Below are 22,536 nucleotides of genomic sequence, written 5' to 3' on the forward strand. Positions count from 1 at the left end.
AATACCAGTGGTTGCACTGCGGGAAAAGGGGGTGTCTCCGAGCGCGACAGCTGGAGGCCTATGATGGTTGATAAAGGTCCCGCAGTGTACTGGTGTGGTTTAGAGGGATATATATATATATATATATATATATATTCGGTGAAAGAGGAGATAGCTACGTCACTGACCAATAAACGGGGGTTGAAACATGTTGTTTCTCATGATTGTTATTACTTTGTTTTATAAAGTTATTTTGGAGTTTTATGTTATCTGGTTAATAAAAGGCTGTTATGGCCATTTATACTCCATAAGAACGATGTGGTCTCTTATTTTAAAGAAGGTAAAAGGGGGTATGATGGGTCTGTAACAGTTAGAAGGAAGTTATCTGGGTTACACTAGTCAAGTGTTGATGGGAAGAATCCCTCTTGTGGAGTCATTGTGTTCTGAGAGTGGAAGGTTTCCCCGCCATCAGAATACAATGATCACTGCTGGAGGCTATAGCCACCGGCAGTGATTGTACAAAAAAAGAACACGACGGGCTGGTTGTTCTGAAGTCATCCGATGGACCAACTTCAGTACAATCAGTCTGCCCTTGGATGGCTTGAATTTCAAACTGGCATACAGACAATCCTGTATCCTATATGTGGGGTCCTGACCTCTCATACAATTATCATTATCATAAGAATAGAAAATGGAAACCCAACAACCTTCTGAGATAAGAAAGAGGGGCGTCCCCTATCACAAGGTGTGGGAAGGGGCCCAGATAGCCAATCAGCTGCAAGTTTGAAGATGACTTGACAAGCTATTGCCAGACTTGCCGGACTTCACAAGTTTGTTGTACAATTGTAGGGAATCCACATTACAAGAGCCGTGCTATAGACTTGTGGGGACTTGTGGGGCTCTTGATGAAGAGTAGGGAGGAGTTGGGCGTTCGACTTGAACAACGGCTGTTTGCCTGTTTGGCGAAGCCAGAACTTTGTGGGCCGTTCGCACCATATTCGTGTGGCACTCACGGCCCACAATGCACTACGCCATCGCAGTGCATTGCTGGCTGATGATTGGCCAAGTGTGCACTGTGATTCGCATGACTGGCCAATCACAGCGCCAGTAGCGAGGAGAGCCATAATTGGCCACAAGCAGGATGCCTGTGGCCAATTATAGCTCAGGGGGTTAAGTACACACCCCACACTATATAAAGCCGCCTGCACGATGGCCTTGTGTAGTGTGCTGCAGCATTCATAGAGAGAAGGATAGGCAGGGACAGCGTCTTCTTTTCTTGTGATTGAACCTAGTGCAGTTACAGTCGGTGTATTGTGCCTCCTGCACAGTGTACACCTGAACCTACCCCAATTGCTCGTGTTCTTCAGATCCTATACCACAGTGCCCATCAGTGCCACCTGTCAGTGCCCACAGTGCCACCTATCAGTGTCCATCAATGCCTATCTGTGCCCCCCATCAGGGCCTATCAGTGCCATCTTATCAGTGCCCACCAGTGCTGCCTCATCAGCGCATTTCAATGAAGCAGAAAAATTACCTGTTTGTAAAATTTTATAAGAAACTATTAAATATAATTTGGGTACAGTGTTGTCTGACTGTGTAATTGTCATTCAAAGTGTGTCAGCGATGAAAGATGAAAATTGGTCTGGGCAGGAGGGGGTTTAGTGCCCGGTAAGCAAGTGGTTATCCGCTCTAGACTGCGGATTATATAGACAGGAATATTATCCGCCATCTATGATTGGAAATCATTTCCTGTCCTCTGAGAACAAACACCGTGAAGGGGAAATATTGTGTTTTTATTTTATTATAATCAGGACTAAAAAATAAAACCTGTAATGTAAATCTATCATTTCTGTATATATTTCATATTCTCTATTCAGTCAGTGGGCGGAGCTTATTTGTTTTCTGCCCCTCCCATCTGCTCTGTTTAAATGTTTCTATACCCATCCCCCGATCTCTCCTCCCCTGGACAGGTGACCCCCGTCTCTGCTCTCCTCTGATTGGCTGACCCCATTCTTCACAGTACAGGTGATGTTCCAGGGCCCCGGTGACCCCACAATGGCTGTAATGTTATTGAAATAATTCCTCTGGGATCCTCCAATCACAGATAGACTGATATTCGGCTTAGTCCCCTCCTCCACCCTGCAGGAGATCTCAGCGCTGCCATTCCGGAGACATGAGACATGGAGGAGCGGAACCGATACTGGAACTGAGAGAGACAATCATTTCCATTGATCAGGTCCAATATATACACAGCATGCCCCTCCCCCATCCTTACCTATAATCAGGTGTGCAGACATCTTCCTGGAGACTGGAGGAGATAGATTGTGTCTGTGTGCACCCCTCCCCCAACACTAAATCCCCCCACTAACATCACACCCATTGTCTTCAGTCATGTGACCCCCATACACAGCGCTCTACAATCTCATCTGGACTTACCTTCTACATGGACGGTGTAATAATCTCCCTGTATAAGGGGTCCTGTAGAGTTCTCTATATACACATTGTATATCCCGTCATTCTCCAGAGTCACATTGGATATGATCAGACTTCCATTCTCTGATAATCTTGTATTGGGGAAATATCTGAGATCATATGGATTACAATTCCTGTGTTCAGCTATTTCCTCCCAGTCTCCAGGAAATTTTTTATATCTCCAGATAATCCGGTCACATCTCTGTCTATCTGTATGGTTGAGGATAGGATGGATTCTGATGGGGAGGAGAAGGTCAGATCCCGGCCGGGTGAATATTTCCTGGACTTTTCCTGTACAGACAGAATACAGATCCCAGTCAGGTCACAGTGTACTCCCCTCCCCCTCATATAACATATATCCCTCTATGAGGATGCCAGAAATATTCAGATTCCATCTATCAGAGTCCTCCGGGTCTTCCTGGGATTCCTCTGTTTTCTTCCCATCTCTGATCATTGAGGAATCTCCTCTGACACCCCTATACTCTCCATTATTCTACCAATAAATCATCAATGAATAGACAATCATTCCTCCCCCCATTTCCCCTGCTGGAGTAAATTGGAGCGTCCTTTATTTGGCCTTCCTCTGGATCCTCTGTAGGTATAGGATTGTGTAGATGGGATTGGAGGATTTCTTCTCTTCTTTTTATCAACTGTCCCACATTTTGAGGGACTGTCCCTGATTTGGAGCAATGCCCCTCTGTCCCTCTTTCCTCCTCATTTTGGTCTGATCTGTAGAGTTGTATATAAAATGTACTTTCCTGGTGCATTATGACATCATACATATGGGTTGTGACTCCGCCCCCACAACCTGATAAGTCTGGTTAACTATAAATCAAAGACAGACCCGGCTCACAGCATTCTCCTTTTTATTCTCACCTGATCAGGACTGGAATCACGAGGTATCCCTTCCCAAATGTCGCTCCAGCCGGGTTCAGCCTCTCCTGGGTAGAAGTCCTTCCTCTACAGTCTCTAAATGAGCCTATATGGTTGGAGCCCCATTCTGGTGGTGCAGGCTTCTCAAAGATAGCTTTAACTAGTCATATGACGGCCTCCCGTTTAAACAGGGAATGCACGCGATCGTGCGCGCGCATCCCTGTTTCTTCGGTGGTGGCGTGTCACGGGACACCGCTCGCCACCGAAGGGGGTGAACAGCCATTCGTTATGGCTGTTTACCACGTGATCGGCCGTGATGGAGTCACGGCCGATCACAGATGGTAACACTCCGAACGTGCACGGCGCACTCCGAACGTGCCCAGGAACACTGCTCGTCACCGACGCTGGTAAACAGCTGGTAAACAGCCATTGTTTACCCACGTGATCGGCTGTGATCCTTTCACAGCCGATCACTCAAATGTAAACAAACCGCGGTAACGGGATGTTACCGGGTTCTCCTCCTCACACACCGATCATGTGTGAGGAGGAGATTGTGGTAACATCTCGTTACCGCATACAGTGTACACCAAACATACTGATTGCCCCCCCCAAATAAAGAGGACCTGTCACCACCCCTCATAGTACCTGTCAATCACAGTCCATCAGAGTACCTGTCACAGCCCATCAGAGTATTTGAGTACCTGTCACAGCCCATCAGAGTACCCGAGTACCTTTCCCGGCCCATCAGAGTACCCGAGTACCTTTCCCGGCCCATCAGAGTACCCGAGTACCTGTCCCGGCCCATCAGATTACCCGAGTACCTGTCCCGGCCCATCAGAGTACCCGAGTACCTGTCACGGCACATCAGGGTACCCGAGTACCTGTCACGGCACATCAGGGTATTCGAGTACCTGTCACGGCACATCAGGGTACCCGAGTACCTGTCAAAGTCCATTAGAGTACCCGAATACCTGTCACAGTCCATTAGAGTACCGAGTACCTGTCACAGTCCATCAGGGTACCCGAGTACCTGTCACAGTCCGCTCGTGTGTGGGGCTTCAGCGGACAGTTTCAGAGGACAGTTTGACGAACAAAGTTTTTCGGAAATCCCGAAAAACTGTCCGCTGAAACTTGGTCTGAGCGGACAGTCCGCCCATGTGTAGGCCAGTCCGCTGTACTTTCGAAATGAGCGAACTGTTCCCGCCCGGAGGAAAGTCTGCTCATTTCGAGCGCGTCTCCAGGTAGGCGGGGCCCGCAAAGGAGACGTCGCGGGCCCCGCCGCCTGGCATGGACTTAAAGGGGAACCCCAACGCCGAAAAAAAACGGCGTGGGGGTTCCCCCAAAGTCCACAACAGACCCTTGTCCGAGCACGCTACCCGGCCGGCCAGGAAAGGGGGGCGAGCGAGCGTGGCCCCCCCACCTCCTGAGCCGTACCAGGCCGCGTGCCCTCAACATGGGGGATGCCTTGGGGAAGGGGGGGCCGCGCGGCCCCCCCACCCCAAAGCACCTTGTCCCCATGTTGATGAGGACAAGGGCCTCTTCCCGACAACCCTGGCCGTTGGTTGTCGGGGTCTGCGGGTGGGGGGCTTATCGGAATCCGGGAGCCCCCTTTAATAAGGGGGCCCCCGGATACCGGCCCCCCACCCTATGTGAATGAGTATGGGGTACAATGTACCCCTACCCATTCACCTGTAAAATAAAAGTACCCAAAAAAAACCACAACACACGAGATAAAATATTTTATTGCACAGCTCCGGGGGTCTTCCGTCTTCGGGGGTCTTGTCCCCCTCTTCGGTTCTTCTTCTTCTGACATGGGTTGATGTCACATGGGGACTATGACATCGTAAGGGGGCGGGGTCACCATGTGACCAACCCATGTGACATATACCATGTGACACCGCCCCATTGTCACTATATAAGTGGCCGCGCAGCGCGGCTCTGGCATTCCGGCCGGAGAGAGCGACGTGTCAACATCTCCTGGAGAAGAAGAAGAAGAAGAAGAAGAAGAACGGAAGGCGACCGGAAGGCGACAGCGACAGCGGCGACAGAAGACCGGGCCACCGCCTCTAAAAGAGCTATAAGAAGGCGCGGTGGCCCGGCAGAAGAACGGAAGGCGGCGACAGAAGACCGGGCCACCGCCTGTAAAAGAGCTATAAGAAGGTGCGGTGGCCCGGCAGAAGAACGGAAGGCGGCGACAGAAGACCGGGCCACCGCCTGTAAAAGAGCTATAAGAAGGCGCGGTGGCCCGGCAGAAGAACCGAAGAGGTGGACAAGACCCCCGAAGATGGAAGACCCCCGGAGCTGTGCAATAAAATATTTTATCTCGTGTGTTGTGTTTTTTTTTGGGTACTTTTATTTTACAGGTGAATGGGTAGGGGTACATTGTACCCCATACTCATTCACATAGGGTGGGGGTCTGGTATCCGGGGGCCCCCTTATTAAAGGGGGCTCCCAGATTCCGATAAGCCCCCCGCCCGCAGACCCCGACAACCAACGGCCAGGGTTGTCGGGAAGAGGCCCTTGTCCTCATCAACATGGAGACAAGGTGCTTTGGGGTGGGGGGGCCGCGCGGCCCCCCATTCCCCAAGGCACCCCCCATATTGAGGGCACGCGGCCTGGTACGGCTCAGGAGGGGGGGCCGCGCTCGCTCGCCCCCCTTTCCTGGCCGGCCGGGTAGCGTGCTCGGACAATGGTCTGTTGTGGACTTTGGGGGGACCCCCACGCCGATTTTTTTCGGCATTGGGGTTCCCCTTTAAGTCCATTCCAGGCGGCGGAGCCCGCGACGTCTCCGTCGCGGGCCCCGCCTACCTTGACACGCGCTCGAAATGAGCGAACTGTTCCCTCGTGTGTGGGCGAGTCCGTTCATTTCAAAAGTTGCGCGGACTTAGTACGATGAACTAAGTCCGCTCAAAAAAAGTGCCGTGTGTGGGCAAGTTCGTTCATTCAAAAGTTTGAGCGGACTGTTTGACGAACTTAGTTTCGGCAGACAGTCCGCCCGTGTGTACGCCGCCTCACAGTTCATCTGAGTACCCGAGTACCTGTCACAGTTCATCTGAGTACCCAAGTACCTGTCACAGTTCATCTGAGTACCCGAGTACCTGTCACAGTCCATATGAGTACCTGTCACCGCCCTTCAGAGTACCCAAATACCAGTCACCAAACCATCAGAGTACTTGTCACCAGGCCATCAGAGTACCTGAGTACTTGTCACCAGGCCATCAGAGTACCTGAGTACCTGTCACCAGGCCATCAGAGTACCCGAGTACTTGTCACCAGGCCATCAGAGTACCCGAGTACCTGTCACCAGGCCATCAGAGTACCCGAGTACCTGTCACCAGGCCATCAGAGTACCTGAGTACTTGTCACCAGGCCATCAGAGTACCTGAGTACTTGTCACCAGGCCATCAGAGTACCTGAGTACTTGTCACCAGGCCATCAGAGTACCCGAGTACCTGTCACCAGGCCATCAGAGTACCCGAGTACCTGTCACCAGCCCATCAGAGTACCTGAGTACTTGTCACCAGGCCATCAGAGTACCAGAGTACCTGTCACCAGGCCATCAGAATACCTGAGTACTTGTCACCAGGCCATCAGAGTACCAGAGTACCTGTCACCAGGCCATCAGAGTACCAGAGTACCTGTCACCAGGCCATCAGAGTACCTGAGTACTTGTCACCAGGCCATCAGAGTACCCCAGTACCTGTCACCAGGCCATCAGAGTACCTGAGTACCTGTCACCAGGCCATCAGAGTACCCGAGTACCTGTCACCAGGCCATCAGAGTACCTGAGTACCTATCACCAGGCCATCAGAGTACCCGAGTACCTATCTCCAGCCCATCAGAGTACCCGAGTACCTATTTGCAGCCCATGTCTTATAGAATATACGTTGGGGTGTTTGCTTTCCAAAATGGGGGCATTTTGTGGGTAATTTCACTGTCCTGGTGGTCCAGGACCTTCAAAAGTGTGATGGGTAGGAATGAAATGAGATGTGTCATTTATGCTCCTAGAACGCCTGAACGTACTACTTCAATGTTCGGCCTCTCTATGTGGCCAGGCTGTGTAAAAGTCTCACACATGTGATATCGCCGTACTCGGGAAGAGTAGCAGAATGTATTTTGGGGTGTAATTTTTGCTATATACATGATATGTGTTAGAAATATCTTATAAATTGACAATTTTGTGTAAAAAAAAAATGCGTTTTAATTTTTTTCCACATATTCCAAAAACTTCTGGAAAAAAATTAACCATTCAAAAGACTCATTATGCCTCACAGATTATACGTTGGGGTGTTTGCTTTCCAAAATTGGGTCATTTTATGGGAAATTCCATTGTCCTGGTACTCCAGGGACTTCAAAAGTGTAACAGGTGGTTGAGAAATTAGATGCGTCATTTTTGCTCGTAGAACGTCTGAAGGTACTACATCAATGTTGGGCCTCTGTATGTGGCCAGGCTGTGTAAAAGTCTCACACATGTGGTATCGTCGTACTCGGGAAGAGTAGCGGAATGTATTTTGGGGTGTAATTTGTGGTATGCATATGCTGTGTGTGAGAAATAACCTGATAATATGACAATTTAGTAAAAAAAAATAAAAAAAAATAAAAAATCCTCATTTTGCAAAGAATTGTGGGAAAAAATGACAACTTAAAAAAACTCACCATGCTACTTACTTAATACCTTGGAATGTCTACTTTGTAAAAAGGGGTCATTTGGGGGGTATTTGTACTTTCCTGACTTGTTAGTGTCTCAAGAAATGAGATACACCTGATGTACTGAAGGCCTGATCAGAAGTGATCAATTTTCAGTGATTGGCACCATAGATTGTAGACTCTATAACTTTCACAAAGACCAAATAATATATACTAATGTGGGTTATTTTTACCAAAGATATGTAGCAGTATAAATTTTGGCCAAAAATTATGAAGGAAAATTACTAATTAGCAAAAATTTATGACAGAAACTAAGAAAAAGGCATTTTTTTTCACAAAATTTTATTTTATTTATAGCACAAAAAATAAAAAACCTACTAGTGATTAAATACCACTAAAAGAAAGCTCTATTTGTGTGGAAAAAAGGACGCAAGTTTCATATGGATACAGTGTTGCATGACTGAGTAATTGTCATTCAAACTGTGAGAGCGCTGAAAGCTGAAAATTGGTCTGGTCAGGAAGGGGGTGTAACTGCACTGTATTGAGGTGGTTAAACAAGCTTTGACACAAGTCACAGAGTTTCTTTTTGCTTTCCATGTGCTTTTTACCTCTTTTCTCTGTGTTAGGGGCGTTTGCCATTCCCAAGATGGCCGTAGCAGTGAAAGTACACTGTGAGCACGAGAGGCGGGAAGTGATGAGGCCTCTGTGTTTCCTGGCTAGAGCTTGTCCAGGATGGTGATCTGAGCATGCTCAGCACTGGTATCATCACTAATGGCAAATGTGAGTTCTAAATGGTTTTATGGCATTTCGGGCAACAAATGGTGGAGCTCTCTACTCATGCATGCTGGATGCTTATGTGGTCATTGTTTACAGGTATGTTTTCCCTCTTTATGGCTTTCACCTGTGTTTTTTCTATCTCCTTCTCAGTGTTGCTCTAGGATCATTGTGCTCTTTATGGAATTCACCTGGGCTCTTCCTATCCCCTTTTCACTGCAAAGTCACATGACAAGCCGTACGCCATGATTTCCAATGAGTACCGTTCATATCTGTGTCCATAGACCTCAAGAATACACAGGCATTGCTTCAAGACGCATCAAATTTGCAGCAAAATCATGCGACTTTCAGGTGGCAATAGTGGAGACTAAGGCGGCGTACACACGGGCGGACTGTCTGCCCAACTTAGTCCGCCGAAACACATTTGAGCGGACAGTCCGCTCGTGTGTGGGCTTCAGCGGACTTTTTCAGCGGACTGTCTGACGAACAAAGTCTTGCGGAATTTCCGTAAGACTGTCCGTTCAAACTTGGTTTGAGCGGACAGTCCGCCCGTGTGTGTGCCAGTCCGCTGTACTTTCAAAATGAGCGGACTTTTCCCGCCCGGAGAAAAGTCTGCTCATTTCGAGCGGGTATCCAGGTAGGCGGGGCCCACGACGGAGACGTCACGGGCCCCGCCGCCTGGTATGGACTTAAAGGGGAACCCCAACGCCGAAAAAAATCGGCGTGGGGGTCCCCCCAAGTCCAGAACAGACCCTTGTCCGAGCACGCTACCCTGCCGGCCAGGAAAGGGGGCGAGCGAGCGCCCCCCTCCTGAGCCGTACCAGGCCGCGTGCCCTCAACATGGGGGGTGCCTTGGGGAAGGGGGGGCCGCGCGGCCCCCCCACCCCAAAGCACCTTGTCCCCATGTTGATGAGGACAAGGGCCTCTTCCCGACAACAGTGGCCGTTGGTTGTCGGGGTCTGCGGGCGGGGGGCTTATCGGAAACCGGGAGCCCCCTTTAATAAGGGGGCCCCCGGATACCGGCCCCCCACCCTATGTGAATGAGTATGGGGTACAATGTACCCCTACCCATTCACCTGTGAAAAAAAGTACAAAAAAAACACAACACAGGGTTAAAATATTTTATTGCACAGCTCCGGGGGTCTTCCGTCTTCGGGGGTCTTCTCGCCGGACTCCTCCGCTATCTTCTTGTAGCTCTTTTGCTAGCGGAGGAGTCTGGCTTTCTTCCTCCCCGCCGCCGGCCTCTTCTCCCAACTTCGGGGGTCTTGTCCCCCTCTTCGGTTCTTCTGCCGGGCCACCGCGCCTTCTTATAGCTCTTTTAGAGGCGGTGGCCCGGTCTTCTGTCGCCGCTGTCGCTGTCGTCGTCGCCGCCGCCTTCCCTTCTTGTTGTTGTTGTTGTTGTTCTTCTTCTTCTCCAGGAGATGTTGCCTCGACGATCTCTCCGGCCGGAATGCCAGAGCCGCACTGCGCGGCCACTTATATAGTGACAATGGGGCGGTGTCACATGGTATATGTCACATGGGTTGGTCACATGGGTTGATGTCACATGGGGACTATGACATCGTAAGGGGGCGGGGTCACCATGTGACCAACCCATGTGACATATACCATGTGACACCGCCCCATTGTCACTATATAAGTGGGCGCGCAGCGCGGCTCTGGCATTGCGGCCGGAGAGATCATCGAGGCAACATCAACTGGGGAAGAAGAAGAAGAAGAAGAAGAAGAAGAAGAACGGAAGGCGGCGGCGGCGACAGCGACAGAAGACCGGGCCACCGCCTCTAAAAGAGCTATAAGAAGGCGTGGTGGCCCGGCAGAAGAACCGAAGAGGGGGACAAGACCCCTGAAGTCGGGAGAAGAGGCCGGCGGCGGGGAGGAAGAAAGCCGGACTCCTCCGCTAGCAAAAGAGCTACAAGAAGATAGCGGAGGAGTCCGGCGAGAAGACCCCCGAAGACGGAAGACCCCCGGAGCTGTGCAATAAAATATTTTAACCCTGTGTTGTGTTTTTTTTTGTACTTTTTTTCACAGGTGAATGGGTAGGGGTACATTGTACCCCATACTCATTCACATAGGGTGGGGGGCCGGTATCCGGGGGCCCCCTTATTAAAGGGGGCTGCCGGATTCCGATAAGCCCCCCGCCCACAGACCCCGACAACTAACGGCCAGGGTTGTTGGGAAGAGACCCTTGTCCTCATCAACATGGGGACAAGGTGCTTTGGGGTGGGGGGGCCTTGGGGCCCCCCCTTCCCCAAGGCACCCCCCATGTTGAGGGCACGCGGCCTGGTACGGCTCAGAATGGGGGGGGCGCTCGCTCGCCCCCTTTCCTGGCCGGCTGGGTAGCGTGCTCAGACAAGGGTCTGTTGTGGACTTGGGGGGACCCCCACGCTGATTTTTTTCGGCGTTGGGGGTTCCCCTTTAAGTCCATACCAGGCGGCGGGGCCAGCGACGTCTCCTTCGCGGGCCCCGCCAACCTGGAGACGCGCTCGAAATGAGCGGACTTTCCTCCGCGTGTGTGGGCGAGTCCGTTTATTTCAAAAGTTGAGCGGATTGTTTGGCGGACTTAGTCCGCTGTAATTAGTCCGCTCAAAAAGTGCCGTGTGTGGGCAAGGCCGTTCATTCAAAAGTTTGGACGGACTGTCTGTCGGATTGTCTGACGAACTTAGTTGGGCAGACAATCCGCCCGTGTGTACGCGGCCTTTAGTGTGATGCTGTTTTTCATTTCAGTCTGCTGCTTTGCTCTGTTTCTATGGGGAACGCTGTCCAGTCAGACCACCCATTGCTTGTAAGGTATAGGGATTAGGTAAGTAGTGAAGATTGAGGAAAAGAGAGCCAATATCTATAGTCCTGTAAGGACTACAAGATGGAGGGAGCCTTCTGACGGTCAAGACAAGTCCCCATCTAAGAACAGACATCCAGGCAATGTTGATTAAGCTCATCCTCTCACCCCTCATTATGTTTGCTCCCCGTTTACCAACCCCACAGGATACCGGCCCAAATGGTTGCTGCATTCGTGGTGGGAAGTCATTGCTTGACAAGCTACAGTGCAAAAATCGCCTAGCACTTCCAACCAGAGCCAGTAGGTGGCATCCAAATTGGAAAGCTTGCCATGGGAAGAAAGCGTTAAAGTGGTAGTAAAATCGGTGGATTTTTTTTCAGACCTGCAAGGGGAAAGGCATAATGAGCTAGTATGCACCGCATACTAGCTCATTATGAAATACTTACCTTAGAACGAGGCCCCGACATCTCCGAAGATCCACACCAAGGGAGCCGACATGTTTCCTTGGTGTTTCTTCTGGGTATCGCGGCTCCGGCGCTGTGAGTGGCCAGAGCCGTGATGTTGTCACTCCCATGCATGCACGCGGGAGATTTCTTTCCGGCAGGGTCCGGCGTCTGCTGGGATTTCAGCCGAAAATCCCCTGTGTACATGCGCCGCTGCAGTCAGCTCATTGCGAGGGGAATATCTCCTAAACCATAGAGGTTTAGGAGATTTTTTTTACCTACAGATAAGCCTTATTATAGACTTTCCTGTAGGCAAAAGTAAAAAAAAAACACACACAAGGTTTAAAGATTGCCCAATAGAGACTTTTTTTGCAAGGGCAGTTAATCACTTGCCGACCGGCTCACGCCGATGTACATTGGCAAAATGGCACAGCTGGGCATATTAACATACCTGTACGTTGCACATTAAGATGTGGCATTGTGGGCGCGTGCCGCAAGATCTGTGAGTGTGACCGCGGGTGCCGCAGACTCTATGCCCGATCGTCACACGGAAGGGAAGAGGGGGGGAAATGCTGATATAAACAAGCATCTCCCCATTCTGCCTAGTGACAGGACACTGATCACAACACCCTGTAATCAGGAGCGGTGATCAGTGTCATGTCACGCATAGCCCCTCCCCCCACAGATATAACACATCCCTCAGACACACTTAACCCCTTCCCTGTCAGTGTCATTTTTACAGTAATCAATGCATTTTTAGAACACTGATCGCTGCATAAATGACAATGGTCCCAAAATGACGTAAAAAATGTCTGATGTGTCCGCCATAATGTCGCAGTCATGATAAAAATCGCTGATCACCGCCATTACTTGTAAAAAAAATTAAATAATAAAAATGCCATAAAACTATCCCCTATTTTGTAGATGCTATAACTTTTGCGCAAACCAAACACTTATTGCTATTTTTTTTTTTTTTTTTTACCAAAAATATGTAGAGGAATATGTTTTGGCCTAAACTGAGAAAAAAAAATATATATATTTTTTGGGGATATTTATTATAGCAAAAAGTAAAAAATGTGTTTTTTCCAAAATTGTCGCTCTATTTTTGTTTATAGCGTAAAAAATTCAAACCACAGAGGTGATCAAATGCCACCAAAAGAAAGCTCTATTTGTGGGAAAAAAAGGACACAAGTTTTGTTTGGGAGTCACGTCGCACGACCGCGCAATTGTCAGTTAAAGTGACGCAGCGCTGAATCGCAAAAAGTGCTCTGGTGGTCTTTGGCCAGCCAAATGGTCCGGGGCTGAAGTGGTTAAGGTCATGGGATGTTAAGCTTATGAGGAATAGTAATGAATGTTCTTGAACTGAGTCGTATTCAAAGCTCTTCTGTCATTCACTCCTTTTATAAAGAGGAACAAGATTTGTACTGTGCCTAGACCGCAGTGGAGGGGTAAAATTCTGAGGCTGTCAGTGGAGCTTCCTGTATCAATAATTGCAAATATACTGTAGCTCCGGGCTCCTGAAGAGCACACGCTATGTTTTTGTAAATTTCCTTTTTCCTAAGACCATAGTTGGGTTTTAGGATTAATTTCAGTAAATTATGGTCTCGGCATAAGTTTAGCTGGACTGTATCATGTTCTGCCTGGTCATAGGTGTAGGTATCACCTCTGACAGGCATTGGAATGCAGTGTGGTTGGACGCATTGGGTACCAATCTCTCTCTCTTGGAGCCAATCAGTGGGTGTATTGTCTCGCTGTGTATTCTTAAGGTGCTGAAGTCACGTGGTTCTAGGTTCCGGTCCAGAAGCATGTTCTGACTCCCTGGTCCTGGTCCTTCTGACCAGCCCCCAGAGGCCCTCATGGCCTGGGGTGCGGATCCATCTTTTTCCGAGTCTCGGGGCTGGCTAGCCCGAGTCACAGTAATTGGAAGGAGGGTTCCAAGGTGGTCCGGTGCCGTCTCGGGTTTGGAGAGGCCCAGCAACTGGAAACGCAACCAGGGGCGGACTCTTCAGAAGAGGGCCACACACGAGGTTGGCTGCTCGGTAAGAGCCTGGATGCTAAGCTGAAAGGACACCAAGTGAATCCACATTCTTATGGTATCGCCGGACCGGCTGCAAGATATTGGTACTGTAAGAGAGTTCCTAACTTCATCCTTCAGTTACAACTAAGTTCCTGTGAGAGACTTTCTGTTCTATTCTAAAGTTCTACAACCAAGTCTTTGGCAGATGCTTTGCTAAACTTCAATCACCTGTCGGCTAAGTCCACTAAAGGGGATTTATCCGATAGTTGAAATATCCAGTTGCGAATGGCTATTCCCTGGATTATCTAGAGAGAGACATGTCAAGTGTCAGAAATTCCAAGAGTACCTGAGCTTTACTACCCATCCCCTCTATTCCCTACGTTTAGGCTTAGGAGGCTCTAGTGTCTCGCTCTCTCTCCTACTCTTAAGCATTGACTCACCACTGCCGCTTCCAGTGATGAAGGATTTGCTCTCTCTTGGACAGTTTTCACATCCAGCTCCAAAAGACAGAGGCTCTCTAATTAGGCAAGTTAGGAGATTGCCAAAGGCCTCGTGCTCCCAGGGACCTTGCAGCGGCCACTTAATTTGCCTAAGTTGTGTGTGGAAATGGTCGGTGTCCCTGAATTGTCTTTAACGCGGATGAAAAGCCTGCAGTGTCCGCAACTACTTTTCCCAGCCGTGAGCGGGTGGGTGGACTGACCACTTGAGAACTGCTCGAGGTCCCCAGGTCAATAGGTGGCTGTATGTATTTCCCTCCCTGGCTCCTCCCCCTTCTGCCACACTCTGTGAATCCCCTGCATGCACCGGCTATGCAGCTTCCTTCTCTACTCTCCAGAATGGATTGACCTGTAATGGAGGACTTGCCAGAGCTGCCGTGTCATCGAGGAGCCAGTCTGCCATAGCCTTAAGGTACTAACCGACACTGACAGGCTGACAACATCCCGTGATGTCACCTCCTGACCGAGGGGACCCCAAAAATTCAAGGCTGCCAGTTGCCCGTGACCTATCTGGTATATGATGCCACCTACTGACCCCCTGTCATAATCATAATCCTCCTTATCATCCCCCTGTTCCTGGCATCCCACTACCCTCCTATCATCATACTTCCTACCAACTTACCCTGTCATCCTTTCTATCCTCACCATAATCCCCCTATGCCTGGCATCCTACTACCCCACCACCATGTCATATTCATCCCCCCTGCAACCCACTGCCAGCTTCCTATCACCCCACCCACATCATCTTCATCCCCCTGCCAGCTTTATACCACCCCTGTCACCCCCTGCATCTCACTGCCAGCTTCCTACCACCCCACCCCTGTCACTCCCCTGCATCCCACTTCCAGGTTCCTACCACCCCACGCCACCCCATCACCCTCTGCACCCCACTGCCAGCTTCCTACCACCCCACTCCCATCATCTTCATCCCCACTACAAGCTTCCTACCACCTCACCCCGTTATCTTCATCCCCCTGCCAGCTTCCTACCACCCCACCCCATCATCTTCATCCCCCCTGAACCCCACTGCCAGCTTCCTGCCACCCAACCCCTGTCACCCCCCTGCATCCCACTGCCAGGTTCCTACCATCCCACTCCCATCATCTTCATCCCCCCTGCACCCCACTGCCAGCTTCCTACCACCCCACCCCTGCCACCTTCACCCCCTCTGCCAACTTCCTACCACTACTCTGTCATCTTCATCTCCCCTGTACCCTACTGTTCACATCCTACCACTTCATCCATTGTGATCAGCAACCCCATCAGTGTTAATATTGAGCAGTAACTTCTAACAACCAATCGGTGAGCAGTACTGATGTGCACTAACCTATAAAAACCAATCAGTGAGCTTGGGGCAATCAGTGAGTGTGAACCAGACTTTTATGTGTACATTATTAAAGTTTTTTTTTTTTTTTAAGATAAGTCTATGTGCATGTTTGTTTTATTGGATGTTGGGGTGGAGAGTGAAATTGTTAGGGGTCTATCGCTTGAGTTTTCCCATCATGGGAGTTAGTAGGGCCTCATGTCTAAGGCCTCACAAAGTCTAGAGCTGCCTCTGGCAAGAGACTACTTTTGATGGCATAGAAATTGAGAGGCGGAAGCTACCAAGTCAAGCGTGCTCGGTGCAGGTAGTGCCTACCTTGTGTCAACCCAGAGAGGTCTTCATGAAGAAGACTTACCAAAGAATATGGGAAAATGATGCAGATCTCAGACCTAAGCAAGCCAATATTCTACAGTTCTTTCAACTGGAGCTGAACAGGGGCCTAGGTTCAAATATTCAGCCTTGTCTACACTTGCAAAGGTTTAAGGAGTCCTGAACCCTTTAGTGATGCAATTCTTAAAAAGGCTTGCTTGATGTTATAGACCTCCCAGGAAACCATTGTTCCCTATGTGGAAGGTGCTTATGATAGAGAGGATGAACCATCGCTCCAAAGTAATCCTCGAGGACTGAATGATGAGCCCCAGGTGCTGACAATTACATACACTGTGCAAACAAGCAGGACAAAACTCGGGATAGCCGCACACTGGAAAAAGACTTGAAATCTCAGCTATGAGTAAGCACTGATTGTGGTGTGAAACGCGTCAGTTTTTTGTATACCCTGTTATTCATTTTGCTGTGGATTTTTTGATTTTGTTTTGATGTGACCCCCGTTGTTTCAATTAAAGATGGGATTTCAAGTCTTTTTCCAGTGTGCGGCTATCCAGAGTTTTGTCCTGCTTCTTTGCTCAGTGGAAGGTGCTTATGGTTTTCATTTCTATCAAGGCCTTTTTTCTATTCTTGGCTACACTCTGCAAACCCTAAGGACCGTATTTCTGGTTGCTACAAACTCTGAAAAATGGGTGTCAGAACTGCAGGCTTTGTACTCGAGGAGCCTCACTTAACATTCTACTTTTTATCAATGGGGTATTTTTCTCCTTCCAATTTAACCAGGAAGTCAATTTGCCGTCTTTCTTGGTTGAGTGAGAGAACCACATTCCCCGGATGTTGAGCTAACGCTGGTGACCTGCTTGGCAGCTACCTTTTCATTCAGGAAAGCTGAAATATGTACTTGGTTCCAGCAAAGTGATTGTAAACCCAATACAACCACTTTATCCTACAGGTAAGTCTAGATTAAGGCTTACCTGTAGGTGTAAGAAATATCTTCTAAACCTAAAATGTTTAGGAGATATTTGCAGAAGTATTGCCACCCATGTCTATGCATGAAACCGGGCGCAAGCGCACTGAGCGTGCCATTTCTAACAGCGATCATGCCATTAGTGTTGGCATCAGCGTGGGAGTGACATCATCGCAGCTCTGTTCAGTCACAGCGCCAGAGCCGCGATACCGGAAGTCACTCCCGGATAGATGTCGGCATCAGAGGAGGCGAACGAGGGCCAATGTGGGGGCTTCGATCTCAGGTAAGTAATTCATAATGAGTTAGTATGCTATATGTACTAGCTCATTATGCCTTTTGTCTTGCAGGGTGTATTTTTTTTTTTTTTTCAGAGGCTTTACTTCCTCTTTAAGGCAGGGTCAGTCAGCATCAACACGTTCAGTCACCTCCCAGATTGTTAAGACAATTAAAAGATCCTACTCTTCAAGGCCTTCCTGTTTTGGAGGTCTTAAGAGCACATTTAACTAGGGCAGTGCCAGCTCTGTGGACAGCTCAGTGCTGAGTGTCTCCTGAGGTTATTTGCAAATCAGCAATACGGTCCTCGCAGGACACCTTCATTACACTTTGATAGGTGAACCCGGCTCGCCACAGTAAAATTTGGAAAATTCATGGTGCATACTTGCACTACTGATGATTACAACATTTTTCTCGCACCCTCCCGTATGACGAGTTAGTTCCCATGTGTATGCTGCCATGATGCACCAGGAAAGTGGAAAATTGTATACTCACCTTTCCGTAATTTACAGATGCCCACCCAATTGGTGAGAGTTACAGAGAATGCTGTGAGGCGGGCCTGTCTTTGATTTATAGTTAACCAGTCCTATCAGGTTGTGGGGGCGGAGTCACAACCCATATGTATGCTGCCATGAAGATGCACCAATAAAGGAAGATTATGGAATGGGGAGTATACAATTTTTCATTATTTATCTTTCAAAAAGTGTTTCCCAGTGCTAAACCTTTCATCCAAATCCTAAATCGCTTTAACTGACAATTGCGTGGTTGTGCGACGTTGTGGGGACACAGAGCCATAGTAATTACTATGTGGGTTATAGTCCACCTTCAGGTGCTGGACACTGGCACATCCTAAACAGGAAGTTGCCTCCCTATATAACCCCTCCCATACTGGGAGGACCTCAGTTTTTGTATCAAAGCATACACATATATACCAGAAAGAGGGGCGGGGCCTCTGTCCCGTGATGTACTTCACAAGAACAGGATTTTACAGGTATTTTCTTTATCCTACATCACGGGACACAGAGCCATAGTAATTACTGTGTGGGATGTCCCTGAGCAATGCCAACTGAGGGGAGGGAGACACAAGAGAATTAGGGCAACATGAGACTAGATGAGTTATACTGCTGCCTGCAGCACACTACGCCCAAAGGCGATAGCCTCATGACTTTTAACATCCACCTGAAAGAATCTGGTAAATGTCTGGATTGAAGACCAATTTGCGGCCTAGCAGATTTGAGCCATGGAGGCTCGATGATGCACTGCCCACGGAGAACTAATGTGACGGACTGGGGTTTATATGGTCACAAAACAGACACCCCAAACCAAAGTACATATTCATTTTTTTTAATTTTAGTTCTAAGTATGTCCCTTCTATTCTATTAATAACCAGTAGATGGCAGAGAAGGTACACAAACAGAGTCTATATAAGGCCACACACCATGTGACTGGAAATTAAACTACTTCCAGCCATAAAGTCAGTGGTCATATCTCTATGCTGTTTGTGTGATTCTTTGCAGGTATGTACTCTAAATTGTTCCTAATCTGTATTAACCTGTGATAGAAAGATTCCTAAACATCTTGAGCAGATGCAGAAAAAGTCTCAGCAGATTTTATGCTATAGTTTTGCTGTAATTAGAAGTTTAGAACAGCATGTGTCAGAAACAAGTGAAAAGTGCATAAGAACATGAAAATACTGCATTAGTCAGAACAAATGTCTATGATAAACACTAAACCTTTCTAAATAGGTATATTTAAACATGATTTATTGGAAATTGCATAGATTTATAGAAGCACATGTTTTCTGTTATTTAATATAGAAAAAAACCTATTGTATGTAAAGCTTATGTATTGCATCATACAGACATGCAATGTGCACCATCTAGTGGTTAAAAAAGAGTACCACCATGATAATATTTGTATTAAAGCAATGCATTGATAGTATGATTATTGCACACTTAAAATGTACCAGAGCGATAAAGATAATTATCTATAACACTGAATAACAGGGATATATATGTTATTAAATTTAGTAATGTTCATTGTTGTAACTATGTGTTAAAATACTTTAGTTAAAATCGGTATTATATATATTGTTAATGGTTATAAACATGTGACTATAAAAATGTAAAATATGTATTGTTATGTAAAAATTAAACTACTTCCAGCCATAAAGTCAGTGGTCATATCTCATGCTGTTCGTGTGATTCTTTGCAGTCCACGCCAAGCTGATCACCTTATCTCATCGCGTCTACAATCATCGGCTCTCTTCATTCACATTTTGAGGCCGGTAACACTAACAACCCTAGAGGAGTGCGTTTTGATTTGAGAGGGTGGAATCCACCTCTTGAAACCATAAGCTGGAATGATTACTTGTTGAATCCATTTTATAAATAGTAGATTTCGATGCTGCCTGTCCTCTTTTAGGACCTTCAGGCAACACGAACAAAACATCAGTTTTTTTAATCTTTAAGTAGACTTTGACTGCTCTCACCACATCAAGAAAATGTAGTGATTCTTCCATAGAACAAGGTTCTGGAAAAAAAAGGTAGAACAATATCCTGGTTTAGCTAAAAAAAAACTGATACTACCTTTGGTAAAAAGTTAGGATGAGGACACAATACCACCTTATCCTTGAAAACAATAATAAATTGGCTCTTTACAAGAAAGAGCAGACAATTCTGATACCCTTCTTGCATCAGATATGGTTACCAGAAAAAAATAGTTTCCTTGTCAAAAAGGACCAAGGGAAAAAGTCCAATCGGCCCAAAAGGGCTATTTTGTAATGCCGACAAAACTAAATTCAAGTTTGAAAGGTTCAGGGGTGACCTAACCAGAGATTAAGCCGTGTTACCCCTAAATAAAGTTACGAACCAAAGTGGTCGATGAAATAATACAGATAAGGCTGAGACCTGTCCTTAGAAAGTACTCAAGGCCAGCTTTATTTCTCACCCCATCTGTAGAAAGTCAAGGATTCTATCTTTGACCTATTTCCTGGGGTGCCATCCCTGGTTTTACACCAGGAGATGTATGCTTCCCAGACTCCATAATATATAATTATGGAGGCCGTCTCCCTTGCATTAACCAAGGTAGAAACCACTGAACCTGACAGCCCATGCTTCTTCAGAGTGTGGGTCTCAATAGCCAAACCATTAAATTTAGCGTTTATAAAGTAGGATGGAACACCTGACCTTGTGAGAGAAGGTCTGGCCGTGCAGATAGGGTCCATGTGTCCCCTACTGCCATCTTTACGATCTCTGCATACCAAGATTTCCTGGTCCACAAGAATCCCGACTTCCCTTCCTGCTTGATCCTGCGAAGAAGTCATGGACGCAGGCAGAATAGGAGGGAATGCATAAATCAGTGACAATGGATTCCACAAAAATAGTAAGGCCTCCTTTGTTCTTGATACAAAGTTGTTGATTTCTTTGTTGAACCTGGATTCAAACAGATCTACGTCTGGGATCCCCTATCTTTCATATATTGACAGGAAGATATTGGGTTGAAGGAACCATTCTCCCGGGAACAACTGCTGGCGACTCAAGTAGTTCTCCTGCCAATTTTTTATTCCTAGAATGAAGACTGCCGATAGGCAAAGTACATTGTTTTCTGCCCAAGATAGGATATGATTCACCTTTCTCTTGGCCGCACAGCTTCTTGTGCCCCCTTGGTGATTAATATAGGCCATTGTTGTGGCATTGGGCAGGACAATTCCGTAAACTGAACGTTCAAGCCTTCAGGACCAAGTACTCTGCCTGGATTTCTAGAATGTTAATGGGCAAGGCCCTTTCTGATATGGGCCACTTCTCTTGGACAGTTGCCTCTTCCAGGACTGCTCCCCAACCCAAAAAAGGTTGGCATATGTTCTTACCATTTCCCAGGTAACTGAAGGAAGGATTTTTCCTTTTGCAGATTTTTGGTTATCAATAGAGATGAGCCGAACACCCCCCGGTTCAGTTTGCAGCAGAACATGCGAACAGCGAAAAAATTTGTTTGAACACCGCTAAAGTCTATGGGACACAAACATGAATTATCAAAAGTTCTAATTTTCCTTTGCGGTGACCCCGCCCCCCTCTAACACCACAGGGAAAGCCATAGGGAAATCCCCATGCATCAGAGGGGGTGGGGTCACTGGGTGGCCCCGCCCTCAGTTATATAAGAGCTGTCACAAGAACAGAAGCGTCACACAGAGGGAGCCTCCCATTGAGGAGGATTGTCCAGAGAACAAAGCGAGGGGAGAAAAACCCAGAGGAAGATGCTGGAGGAAGCTTGAGAAGACCGGAGGAAGAAGCAGAGGAAGATAGAGGAAGAAGCAGGGAAAGAACAAGATGGAGGAAGAAGATGGAAGAAGCGGGGAAAGAAGAAGAAATTAATAAAGGACTTGTCAAAAACCAGCTATTGTCTTTTTAACATTTGTCACTTTTTTTGTGAAATGGTAGGGGTACATTTTTACCCCATTTCCATTTCATACAACAGGGCTGGGATCTGGGGGTGCCCTTGTTAAAGGAGGCTTCCAGATTGCGATAAACCCCCCGCCCGCATACACCCACAACCACTGGGAAAGGGTTGTGGGGATGAGGCCCTTGTCTCCATAAACATGGGGACACAGTGCTTTGAGGGGCTACCCCAAAGCACCCTCCCAATGTTGAGGGCATGTGGCCTGGTATGGTACAGGAGTGGGGGGGGCGCTCTTTCAACCCCCCTTTTCCTGTGGCCTACCAGGTTGCGTGCTCAGATAAGGGTTTGGTATGGATTTTGAGAGGGAACCCTACGCCATTTTTTTTCTTAAATTGGTTCAGGGTTCCCCTTAATATCCATACCAGACCCGAAGGGCCTGGTATGGAATTTGGGGGGATCCCCACGGAATTTTGGTTCGGAGTTCCCCTTAATATTCATACCAAACCCAAAGGGCTTGGAAATGGACTGTGGGGGAATCCCATGCCGTTTTTTTTTTCAATGACTTTTATGTGTATTGCAGACCGAAAATTCATTATAGCCACGAGTACTTTTAAATTACTTTTTTTCCTTTAGAAATGTAATTTTGCTCTCTAACTGTTCTAAACATGGGAAACATGTGCCCCTTTACAGGCATACTATACACACCCCCCAGATATGAAATTTAAAGGAAAATTTCACTTTTATTGTTTCACTTAAAGGGGTTGTAAAGGTTTGT

At 47.7% G+C, this 22,536-nt stretch overlaps 1 protein-coding gene across 1 annotated transcript in view; it reads right to left on the minus strand.

The window, feature by feature from the left end:
• LOC143973417 (uncharacterized) overlaps positions 1–22,536 on the minus strand; it is an 803,347-nt gene that overhangs the window by 766,983 nt on the left and 13,828 nt on the right. The window contains exon 2 of the mRNA XM_077474404.1: positions 2,416–2,742. Coding sequence (XP_077330530.1) covers positions 2,416–2,742 — 327 coding nt within the window. The remainder of the gene's footprint in view (positions 1–2,415; positions 2,743–22,536) is intronic.

This window comes from Lithobates pipiens, unplaced genomic scaffold (assembly GCF_037356315.1).
Source record: "Lithobates pipiens isolate NorthernLeopardFrog02 unplaced genomic scaffold, aLitPip1_a1.2 Scaffold_81, whole genome shotgun sequence".
In the NCBI taxonomy this organism is placed as follows: domain Eukaryota; kingdom Metazoa; phylum Chordata; class Amphibia; order Anura; family Ranidae; genus Lithobates; species Lithobates pipiens.